This window comes from Bos mutus, chromosome 13, assembly GCF_027580195.1.
Source record: "Bos mutus isolate GX-2022 chromosome 13, NWIPB_WYAK_1.1, whole genome shotgun sequence".
In the NCBI taxonomy this organism is placed as follows: Eukaryota; Metazoa; Chordata; class Mammalia; order Artiodactyla; family Bovidae; genus Bos; species Bos mutus.
In genome coordinates this window covers 18,481,693-18,499,614 of record NC_091629.1, presented here as the reverse complement: position 1 = coordinate 18,499,614, position 17,922 = coordinate 18,481,693, and the positions used below count along the sequence as shown (strand labels likewise).

The following is a 17,922-nucleotide window of genomic DNA, read 5'->3' as shown; positions in this document are numbered from 1 at the left end:
CTGTAGCGGGGTCTGGCGCCACCTGGTGGTGCCTCTCGGAACCGGGGCTCCGGCGCGACAGGTGGCCCAGTGTTGACGGCGACAGAAAACAGGAGCCGGGCTTCGGGCAGGTCCTGAAACTGATGTCCAGGCTTGACCACGTACCTTCAGCCCCCAGAACTTAACCTTTTCATGCAGCTTTGATTGTCGTTTTGCTTCCTTACAGTTTGAGAAAGATTATTGAGCACCTACTGATGCCTGTGAGAAATGAGATAATTAGACCAGGGCCCCTGCTCTGTGTTCTGGACCACCTTGTTGGGAAGGGAACAGTAGGTTGTGGTGGGGGCCCCATGGACGGGACTGATGGAGGTGCACTCTGAGGTGGTCAGCCTTAGAGAAGAGCCACCCAGCCTTGCCTGGGAGGTCAAGGAGGGCTGCCTGCAGGAGGTGGCGTTGTGCAGGAGCTCGAAGGATGGACAGGGGTCAGCCTGAGCCCGTGAAAGCAGTGCCCTCAGTGCCTGCTGTTTTAGAGGGCAGCTTAAGATTAGCGCCCACTCTGACCTCACGTTTGTCTGCACCTTGAGATTCAGCCTGCAGCAGTTCTCAGCGGGCGTGCGGAGTGCAGAGGTGTGTAGGCAGAGGTGTTCATGCTGGCATCACCTGTAATGGTGAAAAACTAGAGGTGGGTTGATTCTGTATCCAGGGAGTGTATCGGGAGGGCTTTCTCCCTGTGCTGAATGTTCTGCAGCTGTTGAAAGACGGGATCAGAGTGTATTCTTGTGGCTGGGCTTGGGAACATCATGCATGAGAGAGCAGGTTACGCATGGTGTGTGCCCCGCCAGGCCCTCCAGCTAAGCTCACCACCCAGATCTTCCCTGGTTACTTTGCCAAATGCTGGCTTCCAGACCTGAGTCCCCACCCATGAACCTCCTCCCAGGACTTTTCGTGCACCACTGGTTCTGGGGCTCTAGAGACACTTGTCCGGTGGAGCCTCCCAGAGCAGATCCTGAGTGCGGGAGGCTGTGCCCGGCTTCCCGGGCCTCCACTGACATTCGAGGGTGGACCGGTGTGCTCCACCCGAGGGCTCATCGTGGGCCACGGGTGAGAGAGGTGCCGGCACGCGGCTTGTGTCACGTCAGTGTCACATGTCCTGTTTCTGTATTCATGAAGACCGTGGAGAGAGGTGCCCTCCACATTCCGTGGGTGAAAGTGAGGAGCAGGGAAGCGTGGATCTGGGCGCTGAAAGCCAGAGGATGCCAGGAGACCATGGAGCGGGCCGAGACCCTGAGCGCTTGCACCGGGGGGAGCCTGCATGCACCCAGGCCTCGCCCCAGACCCCTGCCCTGGCCCTACAGTCGGGCCCTGGGAAGGAGGTGGTGACAGGCAGCCTTCCGGCCAGTATCCGCGTCTTCAGGCCGTTTCCAGGGGGCTCCCCTTCCCTACAGCTCTTCCCAAGGTAATAGCGTCCTTGCCATTGTTTTCCTGGGTGAGTAACCCTTCTCTGCCCCCTCACTCCTCAGCGCGAGTCAAGACACTGAAGTCAGAAGGCGGGTCGTGGGCGCAGACCCTGCGCAGGGGGAGCCGTCGCTGCCCGCAGAGGAGCGAGACCAGCCGCTGAGCCACTGGAAGCCCTTCCTGGTCAACGTGTGCGTGGCCACGGTCCTCACGGCCGGCGCGTACCTCTGCTACAGGGTCTGTTTCCACTGACGGACATGCTGGCCGGGCCGCCTACAGAGAGCCTGGCCTTCGCCTGGCGGCGGCGCTCAGTGCAGGGGAGGCGCTGAGCCTGTCCTGGAAGAAGCAGGCCAGAGGGTTCAGAGTCTGGAACTGTGAAGGGCTAACGAGAGAGGACTGGGGATTGATGCACTGGGGTCTGGAGGCGCTGTGGTCCCAGGAGTAGAAGAGTCTAATCTCAGGGCCTTAACCTATTCAGGAGTAAGCAGAGGAAATGCCAAATACGTCTCTCTCTCTCTTTTTTCCTTTTTTTTGCTCATTTGTTTTTGAAAAAAAAAATAATAGAATTACAACACATTGTTGTTTTTAACCTTTATAAAAAGCAGCTTTTTGTTATTTCTGGGGTGGTGGGGAGAAAAGACCAGGCGCACTTAACGAAACTGTCTTGTGCCCTTAGTTGGCGTCACCAGATACAGTTTTTATTTGATTTCCCAGGGAAAGACTCCCACACGTGTACGAATGTAAATTCCTTTGGAGAAGAGGGTTGAGGGTCGGACCCTGTCTGGCTTGGGCGCAGCCCCTGCTGCGGACTTCCCCACTGGGAGAAGGAGAGCAGCGAAGGCCATCTCTAGAAATCAGAACCTGGCTTCTGCTTCTGCTCAGGGTGTCCCGCTGTGTCCCGCCGTCTGTTTCCCCATACAGCCCTCCCCTCTCGGCCGGCCTGCCCGCCCTGCCCGCCTCGCTCCAGCCCCACTCAGGGTCCCCTGGGGCCAGAGGTCACCACAGGGCGGCTGCCGGCCCTCCACCCAGGCCTCGAGACCCAGACGGAGCAGGTTCCGCTCGGCCCGGAATAGGAATGCTGTCTCAGCAGAAATCCCCCCGTTGGAACGTGTTGCTGTTCAAGTTAGGGAAAAGGCCAAGGAGGAGCCTCAAATCTCCGGTCACAGAAATCACCTCCCAAGGTGATTCGTTCTTTGTTGGTTTTTCACATTTTACTTCTTTTCTAAGCAACCGTCTTTGCATCCAGCGGTTTAGCAGCATGCAAACAGTTTTTTCTTTGGAGGTGATTTTTGGGAAGGCAGAGCTCCTGTGAAAAATCAAACTCTTCGTGGGAGGTGGGGGTGGCCAGGGTGTGCGTGCGTCTGCAGCTCTGCAGTGCCGGGCTCGTCTGGAAATACTTGGTTTCTTTTCAGTTCCTGTTCAGCAGCAACATACAGCCTGACCCAGTGCCAGCCTCGTCAGCCTGGCAGGCAGCCACCGTGAGTGAGGCAGCGGGCAGGGCCGCAGCTGCCCTTGAGCCGCGGGTCTGCACTGAAGCGGCCCTCCTGGGCACTTGGCCTCGGCTCCACTGTCCCCCCTTCCTCCCCCTCCCCTGCTTGGACGACCAGACCCACAGCCCGGTTCTGAGAGGGCACAGGAGGGTGCTGTGCCCGTGGCACGGGGCAGGGCAGCCTGGATGGGCAGCGGGACGAGCCTCACATGGGGGCCTTCGGTGGCTGGCACACAGTCCTTCCCTCCGCCCTCCTGGGAGACTGCCCGTAGTGAGCCTCTCTCCACTCCGTATTTATTTCTACATTGTTTCCCCGAGGGCATCCACAGTGCACTAGCGTCTTCTTAAACCAGTAACAGCTTCCAGTTTTTTGATGTCAGCCTTGCACCAAGGGCTTCATCCAGAATTATAGCAGTGAACCCTCAGGTCGGGCTGGGAACGGAGGACTTTGCCGTGAGCCTCTGCATAGACCAGTGCCCAGTAGGAGGATGGCTGGGAGCTGTCGTGTCGTGATGCTGCGGGGAGCTTGAGAGGAAGTCTGCGTGTGTTCATAGAGCAAGGGGATAATGATAATGGACACTTGGCTATTTAAGACACGGTGTGAGGTTCCTTTGTCCCGGTTCCTCACCTCCCCAGTTATCTGCTCAACCTTGATCTCAGCCACCACTCCCTCTGTGTGTATTAGGATGCATGTCCCATCTTCCTGTGTCCCCATCAGATATGACGTGCTTGGAATACTTAGCGCTCTGCTGACTAGCGTGCCCCGTGTACAAGTCCAGTTTCCCTTTGCACGGTCTGATCGTTACGTGGCTGTGGTTCCTAAGACTGTTGCTGAAATAGTCGCCATTCAGCAGTGGAATGACGTTTTCGAGTAACAGATAGTTGCGTAATTCCTGGCACGACAGTCTGGTGACTTTCAAGTGAGGCCCAGCCTGTCCTGCTCTAGCTGGGTCCACTGCAGCTCAGACATTCCAAGGGTATGGGAAGCATAGTCACACCTGCACTCTGGACATGGAGAGAAGCAGGGTCCTCCCTCCCACCCACCCACCCACACACGCACCTTTGGGATCAGCCTCCACTGCGCCCAAGTTCACACTCAGCTTGAGTGGACCGTGATTTGGAACCAAGGCAACTGTCGGAAACTGCCCTTCCTGAAACATCCTGGACGACGGGCCTTCAAGTCAGCCTGTGGCCCTCTAGGTCCGGGGGCCTTGCTGCACGAGGCGTCTGCCCCCACCTCGAACTCTGGGGACTGATGGTGCTCAGGACTCCGCCTGTGTGGGGGGAACCTATGACCTCCACATTCAGTGGCTTTTTTTACCAAGAAAAAAAAAGGCAGCTGTGGCTCATGAGCTGCTCTTTTGCCAGCATTTTCACATTTTTGCCTTTCACGTGTTGGAAGCTCTGCAAGAAGTTTCCATGGGGGAGCATCTGCGGTGTTGCCCGCAGGCCTTGGTGAGGTGCAGATGAGGCTGGGGGCCAGGCTGTAAGCGTGTGTGAGCTGGGCTTGTGCGTCTGTTCTGTTAAGTCCTGTATGTGTATGTAGTAGTTTGGGTGTGTATATACAGTAGCATTTCAAAGTGGATATACTGGTTTAACCTCCTGTCCTTGGAAAACAGATGGCTCTGCGTCCTGTCGCCCGTATGTTAGAGAAGTAGTGAGCTGCTGTGCTATATGCCTTAAGCCAACATTTACTCATCAGGTCATTATTTTTTACAATGGCCATAGAATAAACCATTTTTACAAAAATAAAACAAAAAAGCCAGGTGTTTTGGTATAATACCTTTCCAGGTGTGTGTATACGTGGATGCATGATGGGGGTGGGGGGGCGCGTCTCAGGGTCTTCTGTGACCTCACAGAACTGTCAAACTGTACAGTTTTCCAATTTGCCATATAAATGATGGTTTGCATTTTAGTTGCAACAATAAAAATCTTTTTTTCTAAAGAACATGGATTTGGGGTGCTTCCCATTTCTTCACTTAATGGGCCTAAACCAAGCTGGGCAACTCGTGTCTCTTTCCATGCCTGCTGCTGCGAAGCAGATGCTGTCCTTCAGGAGGGGCTGCAGCTTTTCCACGTCTGAGGATTACGACAGCCTGCTGGGGTTGTGGGTGTCTTTGGCCTGCGAGAACGTTCCCCGCCTGGTGCGTTTACTTGGAGCTTCGGGGCCTCTTCTTATTCTTATCCCTCAGTAGCAGTAACAGAACTCACCATTTCAGCGTATTAGGGCCCTTGGATAACTTGACGAGTTTATACAAGTTGTTTGAAGAGCTGCTCAACCTGACACGTGTGCCCTCGCTGGGGGACCGCCTCTCAGCCCCTTCCCGAGTCGCATTTGCCGTGGAACTGATGGAGCTGTAACAGTGAATGGGTTCATGTAGTCTGAAGTCAAACGGGACTCTCCCCTAAGGTGTTTTTTTTTCTTTTAACTTCTTCTTCTGGAGTAATTTCAGATTTGCAAAATGTTGAGGAAATAGTACAGAGAGTTCCCTTAGGTCCTTTAAGGTTTTACGGTTGTTTCAAAGCTGGCTGCTGAGTAAGCTGCAGGTGCTGTGGCCTCCCAGTGAGAGCGTGGAGCCTAGCAGGGCAGACAGCCTGTGGTCACGGGGCCCCCGAGCGCCCAGCAAGGACAGTGGGGACCGTCACCGTCGTCTCAGGTGCAAAAAAGGGCAGCTGAGCTTTCCTGAGAAGGTGGGATGCCAGTGTGAAAAACAAATTTGTAACCTTGAGCAGAAATTAGACAGGGCCCCGGGCCCAAGAAGGATGGCTTCCTGGTGTCCAAGGAGAGAGGACTCAGGGTGCCTGGGGAGACTCCAAGGGGCGCCCTGCCCCACCACCACCCTCCGCTGCCGCCGCGTGTATGGGAGCAGCCACTTCACAGAAAGTCACGTTGGAAAGGGCCCTGGGGAATGGGGTGGGGGGTGAGGGTGGCTTCTTCCTTCAGGATATTTGAGAAAACCACCACTGCCTTCCTCGTGTCTCAGGTAGAGTGAAACACCAATAAAAAGTTATTTTTATTGAAATTTCAGAAAACAACATATCGGCAAGGCAATAAATACTGAATTAAACCAAAGAGCACAAAATATATACATGAAATGCAAATGAGCATGTTTAAATTATAGAGCTTTCCAATTCCACTGTGGATTCCACATCCAGAACCCAGGGTGCCTCTGTATTAACCCAGAAACATCCCAGGATACTCTGGGGTTTTCTTAAGACTTAAATAGGAAACTAGTTTTCTTCCTTTAAATGTGATGTTCATTGAAATCTTTCTTCAGACCAGCGCGTGGCCTCTGCAGCAGTGTATTTAACAAGCCCTGAGTGGACTTGCTTCAGACCCCATTGTGATTGGTGCTTCATTGCGCTCGGTCGTCACACTTGTGCGACCCCATGGACGGCAGCCCGCCAGGCTCCTCTGTCCATGGAATTCTCCAGGCAAGAACACTGGAGTCGGGTTGCCATCTCCTCCTCCCGGGATGTTCCCGACCCAGGGATCCAACCCCGAGTCTCCCGCAGTGCAGGCAGATTCATTACCAGTGAGCCATCGGGGAAGCCCCTCTGTTCTGACTGGTGAAGGTCAAGGCAAAGGACACTCAGACTTCTCGGCGGAGGCCACGTCCTTGTTTACTCGTGTCGTAGAACCACAGATCAAGGTCCGTGGTTGGCAGGCCGCCGCCCGGCTCCACGGGCATCTGGGCTGTGTGTCTGGCTGAAGTGAACAGTGGACACCCTGGCTGGGCCCTCCCGCATGCCCCGCGACCCACACCGCCTTCTTAGCAGGGTCAGCCAGCCCAGTCGCCGCCTCAGTCCCGGGCTTGAGGGAACCAGATGGCGCCGAGCTAGCTGCCCTGCTGACTCCCAGCCTCAGCCTCCCCATAGCAGGACCAGCCGGCATTGACCGGCTCTGCAACCTGCGGAAAGTCAGGCAGATGCTCAAAGCCAAAGGCGGACCGGAGTGCAGCCCTCAAAGTGCCATGCTTGCTCTGCCCCGGGACGGAAGTCCCACGTACGCCCCGGGGCTTCGTAACTGCCTGGACGGTCAGGAAGCAGCTCGGCCAGTTGATGCTTTTCGGGGGGCGCTCAGCCTGCCCCCCTGCCACACCCTCCCAAAACCCTCCCCGTGTTGGGGCCAGGCTACAGCACAGACAAGGACACCGGATGTGAGCCCATCAGCTGAGGCTTCTTAAAAGATTGTGATTTCAACATCTGCCTCCTGGCCAAAGGCCGCATCTCTCTGTTCTGAGCAGAGTCTGTCCATCTTCTCAAAAGCCAAGCGACCTTTCTCTCCTGAAATATCAAGGTTGTCTGTCAGGGGACTGTCCCCCCGCCTCGCTCTCATCTACTCTGGTGAGCCATGGTGGCCTCAGTGCTTCCAGACGCCCGGGCCTCCGGGGCCACTGGAGCCCGAGGGCCTGGCTCACGTGGACCCTATGACCCGCCCCTGTGTCCAGCATGGTCTGCCGAACCTTAGTCCCACCTTACATCTGGCCTTTGTCCCCACGGATCATAAACGGGGCAGGTTGAGACGTTGACAGAGCGCCTCTTGCCTCCTCAACCGTGAAGGAAACCTGCCCCCGCCAGGCGCGGTGAAGTGGGTCGCTGGCGGTGCCCGTGCTGTGTGCGGGTTTGCGTCTCTGGGGAGCTGACCGTGGCCTCCCCAGCACAACCTCTCCATGGACCCCGGCACCCCCCAGCCCCTGCCCGCAGTCGGGAGTACGGGACGCTGGACCTCACCAAATGACAGCGTGGTTTCCCGGGCGGCTGCACGCACGGCCTCCACATCAGACTGGCACAGGCTGGCGATCTGATCGATGCTTTCCACGCCCTGTTCGAGGTTGGGGGAAAGCAGACGCCTCAGGGGACATTTTAAGGAACAAGTGTCCGCTTTCATAAACCCCTGCACAACCAGCCCTAGCGTGGCTTCTGCGACCTCAGCCCCTTCCTTCTCTGAAGGCTTCCATGCTTCTCATGAGGCCTCGGGTTCACTGAAGTGCCCTTGGCAAACATCATCTTTTCCACCCTGACGCCTTCTGAAAGGCCCATGTTGGAATAAGACCTGCTTTCTTCTGAACCTTTCTACCTCCTCTGCCTCGCCCAACCCTACCCTCCAGGTCAGACCAGGAGAGGAGTGACCAGTGTCCTGGTCCAGGCACGGCTGCCCACCCGCTGACCTCCTGGCCACTCCCTGGTTATTTGATCATAACCAGATGGACCTCATAGAATTTCCTGTTGGTTCCTTCCAGAAATAATTTAGACTGTTCGGAGCATTTTTCATCTAGCAAAATGGCAATGAGTTTTTTAAAATAAGAGTTACAAATAGTAAAACCAGCACCCCCTCGTATCTGTATCTTTGCACAAATGAGTGTAAAGTGGTGTGTTGTCTCAAGAGTCTCAAAAGCATTTAGGGGCTTCCCTGGTGGTTCACTGGATAAGAATCCACCTGTCAATGCAGAGGACCTGGGTTCAATTCCTGGTCCAGGAGGATCCCACATGCTGCGGAGCAGCTCACCCCGTGGGCCACGGCCACTGAGCCAGCATGCTGCGACAGCCGAGGCCTGTGCGCCTAGAGCCTTTGCTCCACGAGAGGAGAAGCCCACGCTCTGCAACAAAGAGGAGCCCGCACTTGTCACAACTAGAGAAAGCCTGGGCACAGCCACAGAGACCCAGGGCAACCAAACATATGCTATTGTTTTTTATTTATATTTTGTGGCCCTGCGATAACACTGAGCGCTGTCTAACGTAAGGAAGTAATTCAGAACTCCATATAAATTTTAAAACTTTATGCACAGAGAGGGATAACTGGGGGAATTCCCTGTGGGTCGGTGGTCAGGGCTCCACACTTCCACTTAAGGGGGCACTGGTTCGAAACCTCGTTGGGGAACTAAAATCCCATGTGCCTCGAGGTGTGACCAAAAAAAAGGATGAGTAACTTGCATTTCTGCGTTTTACACTTTTTTCGTTTATTTTTGGCTGTTTTGGCTCTTCGTTGCCGCACAGGCTTTTCTCCAGTTGCGACGAGCCGGGGCCGCTCTGGCTGTGGTGCTGGGCCTCTCGCTGCAATGACTTGTTGCGGAGTCTGGGCTCTGGAGCACGTGGATGTCTGCAGACGTGGCACGTGGGCTCGGTGGTGGGAGTCCAGGGCTCTAGAGCACAGCCTCGATAGTTACGGCGCACAGAATTGCTTGCTTCGAGGTATGTGGGATCTTCCCGGACCAGGGATCAAACCCCATGTCTCCTGCATTAGCAGGTGGATTCTTTGCTCCTGAGCCACCAGAGAAGCTCTACGCTGTTTTTCTACAAAATTGAGGTTATTCAACCATATAATCCAAGAGCACAGAAGTGAGTCTCTTGGGGCTACCTGCTTGCTCACACAGAGCCAGAGCGGACGTGCCCCAGGCCACTGCTGAGGGGCCTCTGCCCACAGGGCTGCTGGCAGAGCTGAGGCTGTTTCTCTACAGCCAGCTCTTTCCGGTGCTTTTCCACTGCAGTGATTTTTTTTTTTTTGTCCCAGTGAAATCATTTCGAAATGCACTAACTTCAGCATTAATCACAACCAGGATTCTCTCCATCACCAGCAAGGGCAGCTTAGACTCACCCGGAGATGTCTTAGCGCCACGCACGCAGCTTGCTGGAGTTTTGCATCATTTTCGGTCAGGGCGTTGGTGTAGAAGAGCAAGGCCTAGGAAATGAGGTGGCTGTGAACGGGGGGCTGGTGAGAGCATAACCCTTGGTACTACCCACCGCCCGCCTTCCAGTATGCTCACAGCCTGTGTACACAGCATGGAGTTGGAGGCTGTGGTACTCAGTTCATCTGCAAGCACTGGTCTTAGGACTTCCCTGGGGGTCCAGTGGCTACGACTCCACTCACAATGCGGGGAGCCTGGATTCCATCCCCCATCAGGGAACTGGATGCCACATGCCACAGCTAAGACCCAGTGCAGCCAAATACATATTTTTTTGAAAACTCATCTAATGTTTACAAAATGCATTCTGAAACTACCATCTAGATAAAATGCGACATCAGAGAGACCCGCTGTCCACGGGGGACAGCAGAAGAACTGAACACAGGGAGCTTTGGTGAGGCCACCGGAAGGAAAAGCATCTCATCACTCTTTCCGGTCATAGCTCTGACCCCGCCCCATCGGTCACGTGACCATGGCCATGTCCATCCAGCTGGAAAATAAGCTGGTGCTTCCTTTGCAGTATTGCTTTAGGGGCTCATAGGAAGCAGGGGGGATGGGGGATGTGCCTGGCACTTGGGTGCGCCCAAGACTACGGTAAGTATTGCCCAGTATTGTCCTTCTCCGACCCTGGTGGGCTGGTCCCCTAAATCTAGAATAGTCACAGGGCCAGGAACCTAAAAGGCGGAGGGGTCCCGTCTCTTGGTTTTTCTAGTGAACCAAACAACGAGCCAGCCAGCCACATTTGTTAGTCGAGGGTAAAGGAGGGCAACTGTCAGAATTCTGAAGAAGGAACACCCTACACGCAGGTGACGTCTCAGAGACCGAATAGACAACGTGGCTGTAGAAACACTGAGCTGAGTGAGCTGGTACGCATGGGACACGCAGTCATGACAGCTTGGCAACCCCGGCCCCGCCCCCGGGACTGGGGCCGCCCGTGGTGAGGATGGCCACGCATGAGACTGTGGTCATGTCGGGACCATCGCACAAACGCACCACCCCCATCACCCACCTTGCGCTTCTCCGAGATGAAGCCCACCTGCCCCCGGCTCACAGGCCCACAGAGGCCGCCGGCAGCCCCACGCACCTTTTCCCGAAAGCTCTTGTTTCTGGCCGCGCCAGCCAGGCGGGCGCTGGCCGCTCTGCAGGCCCGGGGGGGTCCATCCAGCTGGAGCAGCGCCCAGGCCCTCAGCGTCTGTGGCAAGGGCTGGAGCTGGCCCAGCCGCTTCCCCTGCAGCTTCCTGACTGTCCTGGTCTGGGCCCTGCACTGCAGCTCCTCCGCGAGCGTTACTGGAAGAGACAGAAGGGGGCAGCTGGGGTCCCCTCTGACTGCGGCTGGTCCAGGAAGCTGCAGGCTGAACATCAGCTATGGAGGAGCAAATCCCAAGACGCGTCCACCGAGGCCCCGCCCAAACCGGTCCCGAAGGGGCCTCCTGGAATCTCCAGGAAGGCGTTCTAGCTAGGGGTCAAATACACCCTGAAGATGAATCAACGCCAGTCCCTATTTCAGGGACTCGGGCCAGCCCAGCACACCCTCCTGTCCACTTGCGACCTCTGCTGTGCTTCGTACAACCTCCTGCCCTTGGAGCTCATTTCTATGTGGAGTCAACAGACAATGTAATTAAATCTAGTTCTCAAAAGAACAGCTGGAGGGGAAAGGCATTCTGAAAAACTGGCTTCGCAGAGCTGAGACACAGGGCTCCGCGATGGGCTGTCCCCAACACGGGGCGCCGGCCCGCCGCCCCAGCCCCTACCTTCCTTGGTGAGCTGGGCGAAGTGCTTCTCCAGGTCAGAGACGCTCTGCCTCCGCAGGTAGCTGTGAAACTGGAACCAGGTGATGGTCTGTTCCTCAGGGAGCCCGGCTCCAGGCAGCAGCCCGCCGCAGCTGACCACCTGCTCCAGGAGCCTGCGACAGGCTGGCGACACAGAGAGAGGGTGAAGGGGAGACGGGGGTCTCAACCCCTGGGCGACACCCCGGGAGCCCAGCCGGGTCGGTCTGGAGGCTCCGTGACGGCTGTGCACGGGATCTCTGGGGCAGCCCCATTCCCACGAGGACACACTCCAGCTGAGGCCCCTCAGTCTGAATCCCAGCGGCAGGGTGGGTGGTTAGAACTGGTTGAGGTCCAGAGCCACTGCCTGGAGTACGCGTGCCACCCTTCAGTGGTCAACACAAAGATGCCACAGCTCTACGTTCCAGGGAAGAGTCCAGCCAAGATTCACGATGCTGCTGTCGAGCAGATAGGGTCCTGCCTACCTTCCCCGGGGACCCTTCTCTAAGGTTCTGGTGGAAGCTATGCAATCAACCGGTCCCCAGAAGCACCAGCCCACGGACAGATGCAGGCCGCTCCCGGGGTTCACTGGCTCCGCCCTCCTCCCCCGGGAAGAGGAGGTGCTTTGTGGTCAAGTGAGCGACACCTCCCTTCGATGCCGCGGGGGCATCTGCAGCAGAGGCGGGCACGGAAGGGGCAAGAGGGAGGCCTGTGGTGGTGATGCTCCAGACCCGGGGCTCCACGCAGCGTTGCCCAGGGAGCACGGGGAGGGGACGGGCTACCTATCTCTAGGGGCTCCACACAGCGTTGCCCAGGGAGCATGGGGAGGGGACGGGCTACCTATCTCTAGCTGTCCCGGGTATTTCCCCCTGACTCTGTGCAGGAACGTCTTCTTGAGCTGGTCCAGCAGCGCCGTCCCCGGGCAGGACAGGGTGGCACCGGGCCCCGTGCAGCCCCTCCAGAGCTTCAGGCAGCCCTTCCTCCGCGTGGCCTGTGGGAGGACTGAAAGGCTGGGCTCAGAGAGCCGCCCGGCATGGGGGGAAGAGTGAGCAACGAGGAGGCCCGGGGGTCCCTGCCCCTGGGACCCAAGGGCTCGGGGAGGGGGGTGCGGCCTGGCCTAAGGCAGGCCCCTTCCCCACACGCAGGCGTCACCTGCAGAGACGAGCAGCTTTGGCCCTGAGCCTCATCTGGTAACCGCCTGCCGGCCCCACGACACCCCCGGGACTGCTGCTCCCAGTCTCCCCTGACGGACAAGGGCAGGTCCCACGGGGCTGGGGTCCCTGCCCCTGTTGGGCAGCATGCCGTGTGTGCCTTGAATGTGTGCTGGGGATTCCTTCATTGACACCTACCCGGGGGCCTCCCCATTATACAGATGGGGAAGCTGAGGCTCGGAGCAGCGACTCGTTTGCTCAGAGCAGTGACCCTCGTCCAGGGTCACCCGGCTGACCGAGGCTAGCTGGCCTCCCTTCCCGCCCCCACGGTGTGGGTCTGGTCCCAGCCCAGACACTCCCCACTCGCGTCCCCTGGGTGCCATTGACTGACAAGTGTCGGGAAGGGAGAGGAGCCCCCCACCCCCCACGGGCTTTCATCCTCATCACTTCCTGCCATTCACACGGCCGGACAGCAGGTACTTACTCTCCTCAATGGACATTGCTTTGCTGACCTTCTCAAAGTCAAGCACGGAAAGCGTCTCTAGAACCTGCTTCTGCTGCGCAGCTTCTTCCAGAAGGCACTCCTGGACCATCCTCGACAGGTTAGGGGAGCCCAGTTTCTGGGAAGCAGCCCACGGTGTGCCAGGTTAGCCCAGAACATGCCCTCTGAGGTCAGCTACCATGCCCGTGACCCCACCCGCCCTTTCCCCATCTGCCCCTTCCCCGTCCCTCCTATCCCCACGGTAGCGCCCTGTCGTCTGGGGATTCCTCCTCGCCAGAGCAGCTGAGAGGACAGGATGCAGGCTGGAGCTGCCAGGAGCCTGCCAGAGCATGAGGCCAACCAGCACAGGCAAGCAGAGCCGAGAGAGGGTGAGACCCAATCGTGATGTTGTTTGCAACCCTGGATCCAGCTGGACCTGAAGCCCACCTCTGGGCCTTTCAAGTCTGTGAACCAAATCATTTCCTTCTGAACCAGTTTGGATTGGAGCTCCAGCATCTGCCACCTAAAGAGTCACCACCACTGCCTTCGGTTTATGGCCTGGGCTGCCTGAGGACCACAGGACTATTTACCCCTCCCATCTTGAATCTTCCACCCCGCCCCGCCCCCCCAGGTCCTCGCCCACCTGCAGCAGCGCTGTGCAGACCTGGAGGTGAACCGTGAGCAGCACGTCGAGCTCTGGGGCGCCAGCCGTGAGCTCCCTGGACAGCGCTTTCAGCGGCGGTGTTGGAGGTGGGCTCTTGTCCTTTCTGAGTGGAAGTGAGAACTGGGTGACTGGTCCGTTAGCATTCAGCTGCCTCCAAGGACAGAGGAAACCCTCCCTCCCTGGAGAGCTCTGATCACGGGGGCCGACTCCAGGTCCCAGGAAGATGAAGGTAAACTGGGGAGAAAACTAAGAAACGGAGACGCGGCAAATGGGAGTGACAGCTCTCACAAAGCAGGGCTGGGAAGGCCGCCCCGCCCCGCCCACTTTCCGGGGCGTGCAGAAGCCTGGGGCTCAGACGAATCCCTAGCTCTGGGACTCTGGATGAGTCTGCCTCCCAGAGCCTCAGTTTACTCGTCCGGAAAGTGGGGGCAGGAACCCCAAGCTTGGGCCACCGGGGGGTTGAGTAAGACACCAGCGCACCCGGCACCGTGTCTGCTCCATGACGGGCTGAGCCCGAGCCCTGAGGGGGTGGACGTGGCACCCCCTCCCCGGGGTCCCGAGAGGTGGGGAGAAATGTAACCCATTCGTGTACTTCTGTGCTGCTGAGCTGTGGGTGCCTGCCATGCTCGTGGGGGCGGGGCTGCGAGATTGCTCCGCAGAGGTCTGAGGTTCTACTGCGTGTGCCGGCGTCGTTTTATAAGATTTAAAAAGAAAGCCCACTGCTCAGAGCAGACGCTCAAGGCTAGCTGAGTGATCCTTGTTTGCTCCGCTGGTCACATGCCAGGCAGGGCCAGGGCCATAATAAAGAAACCAACACAGAGTCGGGGCTGAGGGGCCGGCAGGCCGCTGGGCCCGAGGCTGGACTCCAGGTCAGTGCTGGGAGGGGCGCACTCACCGCAGGCCCTGGGAGCCCCCAAACAGGGCCAGCTCGTGGGGGGCGATGTGGGCGTTGAGGAAGGAGAAGCTCTCCAGGATGCACTCCATCAGGCTCTCAGTGGATGCGTGCTCCCGGCGAGCTCTGCGGGGCTGCGGGCAGACGGACGGACCGACGGCCAGACCTCAGGGGCGCCCGGGCCGGGGGGCATGTCCCCAGGGCCCTCCCCAAGGGGCCCTGCCACCCGGGGTGTGGGGCCTGAGGCGGACCGTTAACGTTTCCAAGAAAAACCAGAAACCTCGACTTTGTGGGGAGCCGCCCAGTTTTCAACTATCGACAACTAATTGTAAATTATTTTGTTAAGACAGCGTGGGTCAGGCCCAACAACCCGCGCCAAAGGCCACCAGGTAAGCCTCTGGATTGCAGATGTCTCCTCTCCCAGGGAAGCGTGGAAGGGGAGGATTTTGGAGGCAGCCCTTGCCTGCGGGACGGGAAGGGTCAAGTCATCAAAGCCTCGCAGGGGCCGCTCCCCTGTGGCTGAGTCCCACAGAGTGCATGGGGCTGGCTCAGACCCCATGAGTCAGAACTGGGCTCCTGAAGGTTGATCCCAGGAGAACATCTTGAGCAACAAGACAAGAATAAGGCTGCTTGCAGATGTTTCCTTGCTTGATGGGGAAAAAACATGTGCACATGTATGTATGCACACACGCACAGGCGCACACACACACACGGCCCCGTTATTCACAGCAATTACGGCGCATAAAGTCACCGTGACCCCTGGGATTTGAAACTGAACCAGTCTGCTTGCACGGGAAATGCAGAGGCCATGAGCCTTGGGTCAACGCTTTTTATCTGCCCGTCAGCACAGAACCTTGTTGTCTGTGTCTGTGTGTGCGCGCGTGTGCTCAGTCGTGTTTGACTCTGTGACCCCAAGGGCTGTGGCCTGCCAGATTCCTCTGTCCATGGAATTTTCCAGGCAAGAATACTCGTGTGGGCTGCCGTTTCCTTCTCCAGGGAATCCTCCCGACCCAGGGATGGAACCCGCGTCTCTTGTGTCTCCTGTGCTGGCAGGCAGATCCTTTCCCACGGTGCCCCCTGGGGTGCCTGTGTCTGCTTAAAGGCGTCTCACTTAATAGACACACCGCTGACTTAACACCGAGCTCAAAGGCTGCTCAGCAAAGGCTGATCACTGACTTAACACCGAGCTCAAAGGCTGCTCAGCCAAGGCTGAACAAGACTTATCCAGCACACAGACTTCCTCCACAAGGTGCATCAGCAACACTGACCAGCATCTCAGCCCAGCCCTCGGGGGCTGTTTCAAACAGCAAAGTCACCAAACCTAAGTACTGTGTGGGCCAAAAGTTTATTTCAGTTTTTCCCTAACATGCCAGGCTCCCTGTCCCACTGCCAGTCAGGGCACCATCAGGGCGTGCCCCCCGCAGAGAGCCCACATACCTTCAGCCGGTCCCTGAAGGCAAGGATCTGGTACTCCAGCTCCCGGAGCTGCGGCGGGGCAGGGTCCACAGACCTCAGTAGGTCCAGCACCTCCTGCAGAGGCCTCTCGAGGGGCAGCCCAGGCCCACTTGCCGTGTCCTTGGGGTCTCCTTCGTCGGGGCCTCCCTGGCTCCCCGGGAGCGCGTCGTCGTGGAAGGGGGAGCCCCGTGACAGGTCGGGGGTTCCCACCCCCAAGTCTCTCCAGCCCGGCTGCTCCACGAACGAACCCTCCGCCAGGTGCAGCATGTCCGGCAGGAGGCCCAGGGGCGGGGGTTCCTCTTGGGCCTCCTCTTCGATGGAGGTATTGGGGCCCACGGCCGAGGGTAGGAAGCCCACGTCTGAAGTGGATGCCGATGTGCTGGTCTCCGTGTCTCGGGGGTCCTCGGAGCTGAAGGAGTCCATCTCGGGCAGCTCCTGACTGCGGCTCCGCAGGCCGGGGCCCCGAAGGTCGCCGTCGGACAGGCAGCTGAGGACAGAGGGGGCCCTCGGCCTGTCCAGCAGCAAGGCCTGCTGTGCCCGCGGCTGCAGGACAGACTGGAGACAGACAGACAGACAGGCCGGCCAGCCTCAGCAGCTGCCCTGGGGATCAGAGTCAGACCCCCGAGGGTGGCCCCCAGACGTCTGCTCTGTATACCCACAGCCGCGGGATGACCGGGGTCCGCCAAGGCGCCTAGCACCCGGAAGCGCCGGTGAGAGCCAGGCCCCCCGTATCCCGCTCACTCACTCCTTTCCAGCCCCAGCTCCCTAGTCAGCTCAAAGTGAACCCTCACCACACCTCCCTGAGGGTGGCACACTTCTGCCCCTGGAGAAGCAAGGTGCGCGCGAGGAAGGATGGACGTGCGGGCATTTTAATCCAGGCCAGCATACACGAACTCTGACCTCCTCTGCTGTGCCCTCCCCCTCATCAACCAGACCAATGGCTGACGTTCCTACAGCACCACCTGTAACTGCCAGGCATTCCAGAGAGCATTCCTCATTTACAAAGTCACTTATTTAACCCTCACAAAGCCCCATAGGGGCAGAGCTGTTAGTTTCATTTCTCCGATACAGAAACAGAAGTTCAGAGAGGTTGAGTGACTTGCTCAAGGTCACACGGCAGATGAAAGGCAGAGATAGACAGAATTTGGAGCCCAGGCCATCTGGCTTCAGAGTCCATGCTCTTGACCGTAAATGACTTTGTAAGCAAAGTACGCTGGGACCACCCCGGCTGGACAACCAGTTTCCTTTAAATGCACAAGCTGCCTGGCTCATCTAAAGCTGCCTTCCCCACCTAAGGTCCAGAGGAGGGCGACAGGGTGGTCCCGCTCCGCATGCCTGGACCCTCCCTGGGCATCGACACACACAGGGTGACGTGTGTACCAGGTCGTTTACTGCCCACTTGTTGGTAATAGCAAAAACTGAGCCTCAGTATCTTGTTAAGTGCAGTTTTTAGCCAAGTACGAGATGCTGCATGGCGCCAACATGACAGAGAAGGTCTCCAGGGCGTCACCAGGGCAAGGGCTGCTGAGGGACACAGGCTAGAGAGGCTGCATCTGCTCCCAGATGGCCCAGAGCCTCTCTGGAGGACCACGGAGGAAGCTGAGAAGAGTAGGGGTGCTAAGGAGGGGACCCAGGCCCCTGGAGGTCACAGGAAAGAGGTATCTATCTCACCACAAACGAAGTCAATCTATTACCTACTGGAAACACGTTCCAAGTGTGAAACAAACGAGCCCGAGGCTGTGGCCGGGGTGGCAGAACCATCTGGAGAACCCCACCCAGTCAAGGCCAGAACCGAGTCCAGAGGCCGCAGAACAGAGGGCAGGCAGTGAAAAAGAAAAGGTACCCCAAAACACCCCCAAACAAGGAAGGCTGAGCCCAAAGCTTGCTGCAGCTGGAGGTGCACGTGC

At 57.8% G+C, this 17,922-nt stretch overlaps 2 protein-coding genes across 5 annotated transcripts in view; one reads left to right on the top strand and one right to left on the bottom strand.

Annotated features, from left to right (window-relative positions):
* The window catches only part of PTPN1 (protein tyrosine phosphatase non-receptor type 1), a 63,439-nt gene extending 58,756 nt beyond the window's left edge, over positions 1–4,683 (top strand). For both annotated transcript variants that reach the window (XM_070381048.1, XM_005899625.3), the window contains exon 9: positions 1,500–4,683. In XM_070381048.1, the coding sequence (XP_070237149.1) occupies positions 1,500–1,686 (187 nt within the window). In that variant the 3' untranslated portion in view covers positions 1,687–4,683. The remainder of the gene's footprint in view (positions 1–1,499) is intronic.
* Positions 4,684–5,903: 1,220 nt separating this feature from the next.
* Positions 5,904–17,922, bottom strand: part of RIPOR3 (RIPOR family member 3) — a 72,864-nt gene continuing 60,845 nt past the window's right edge. For all 3 annotated transcript variants that reach the window (XM_070381047.1, XM_070381046.1, XM_070381045.1), the window contains 10 exons: positions 15,998–16,570; positions 14,564–14,694; positions 13,648–13,771; positions 13,008–13,143; positions 12,213–12,374; positions 11,358–11,519; positions 10,691–10,893; positions 9,519–9,602; positions 7,658–7,748; positions 5,904–7,210 (listed from right to left, as the gene is read on the bottom strand). In XM_070381047.1, coding sequence (XP_070237148.1) covers positions 7,107–7,210; positions 7,658–7,748; positions 9,519–9,602; positions 10,691–10,893; positions 11,358–11,519; positions 12,213–12,374; positions 13,008–13,143; positions 13,648–13,771; positions 14,564–14,694; positions 15,998–16,570 — 1,770 coding nt within the window. In that variant the 3' untranslated portion in view covers positions 5,904–7,106. The remainder of the gene's footprint in view (positions 7,211–7,657; positions 7,749–9,518; positions 9,603–10,690; positions 10,894–11,357; positions 11,520–12,212; positions 12,375–13,007; positions 13,144–13,647; positions 13,772–14,563; positions 14,695–15,997; positions 16,571–17,922) is intronic.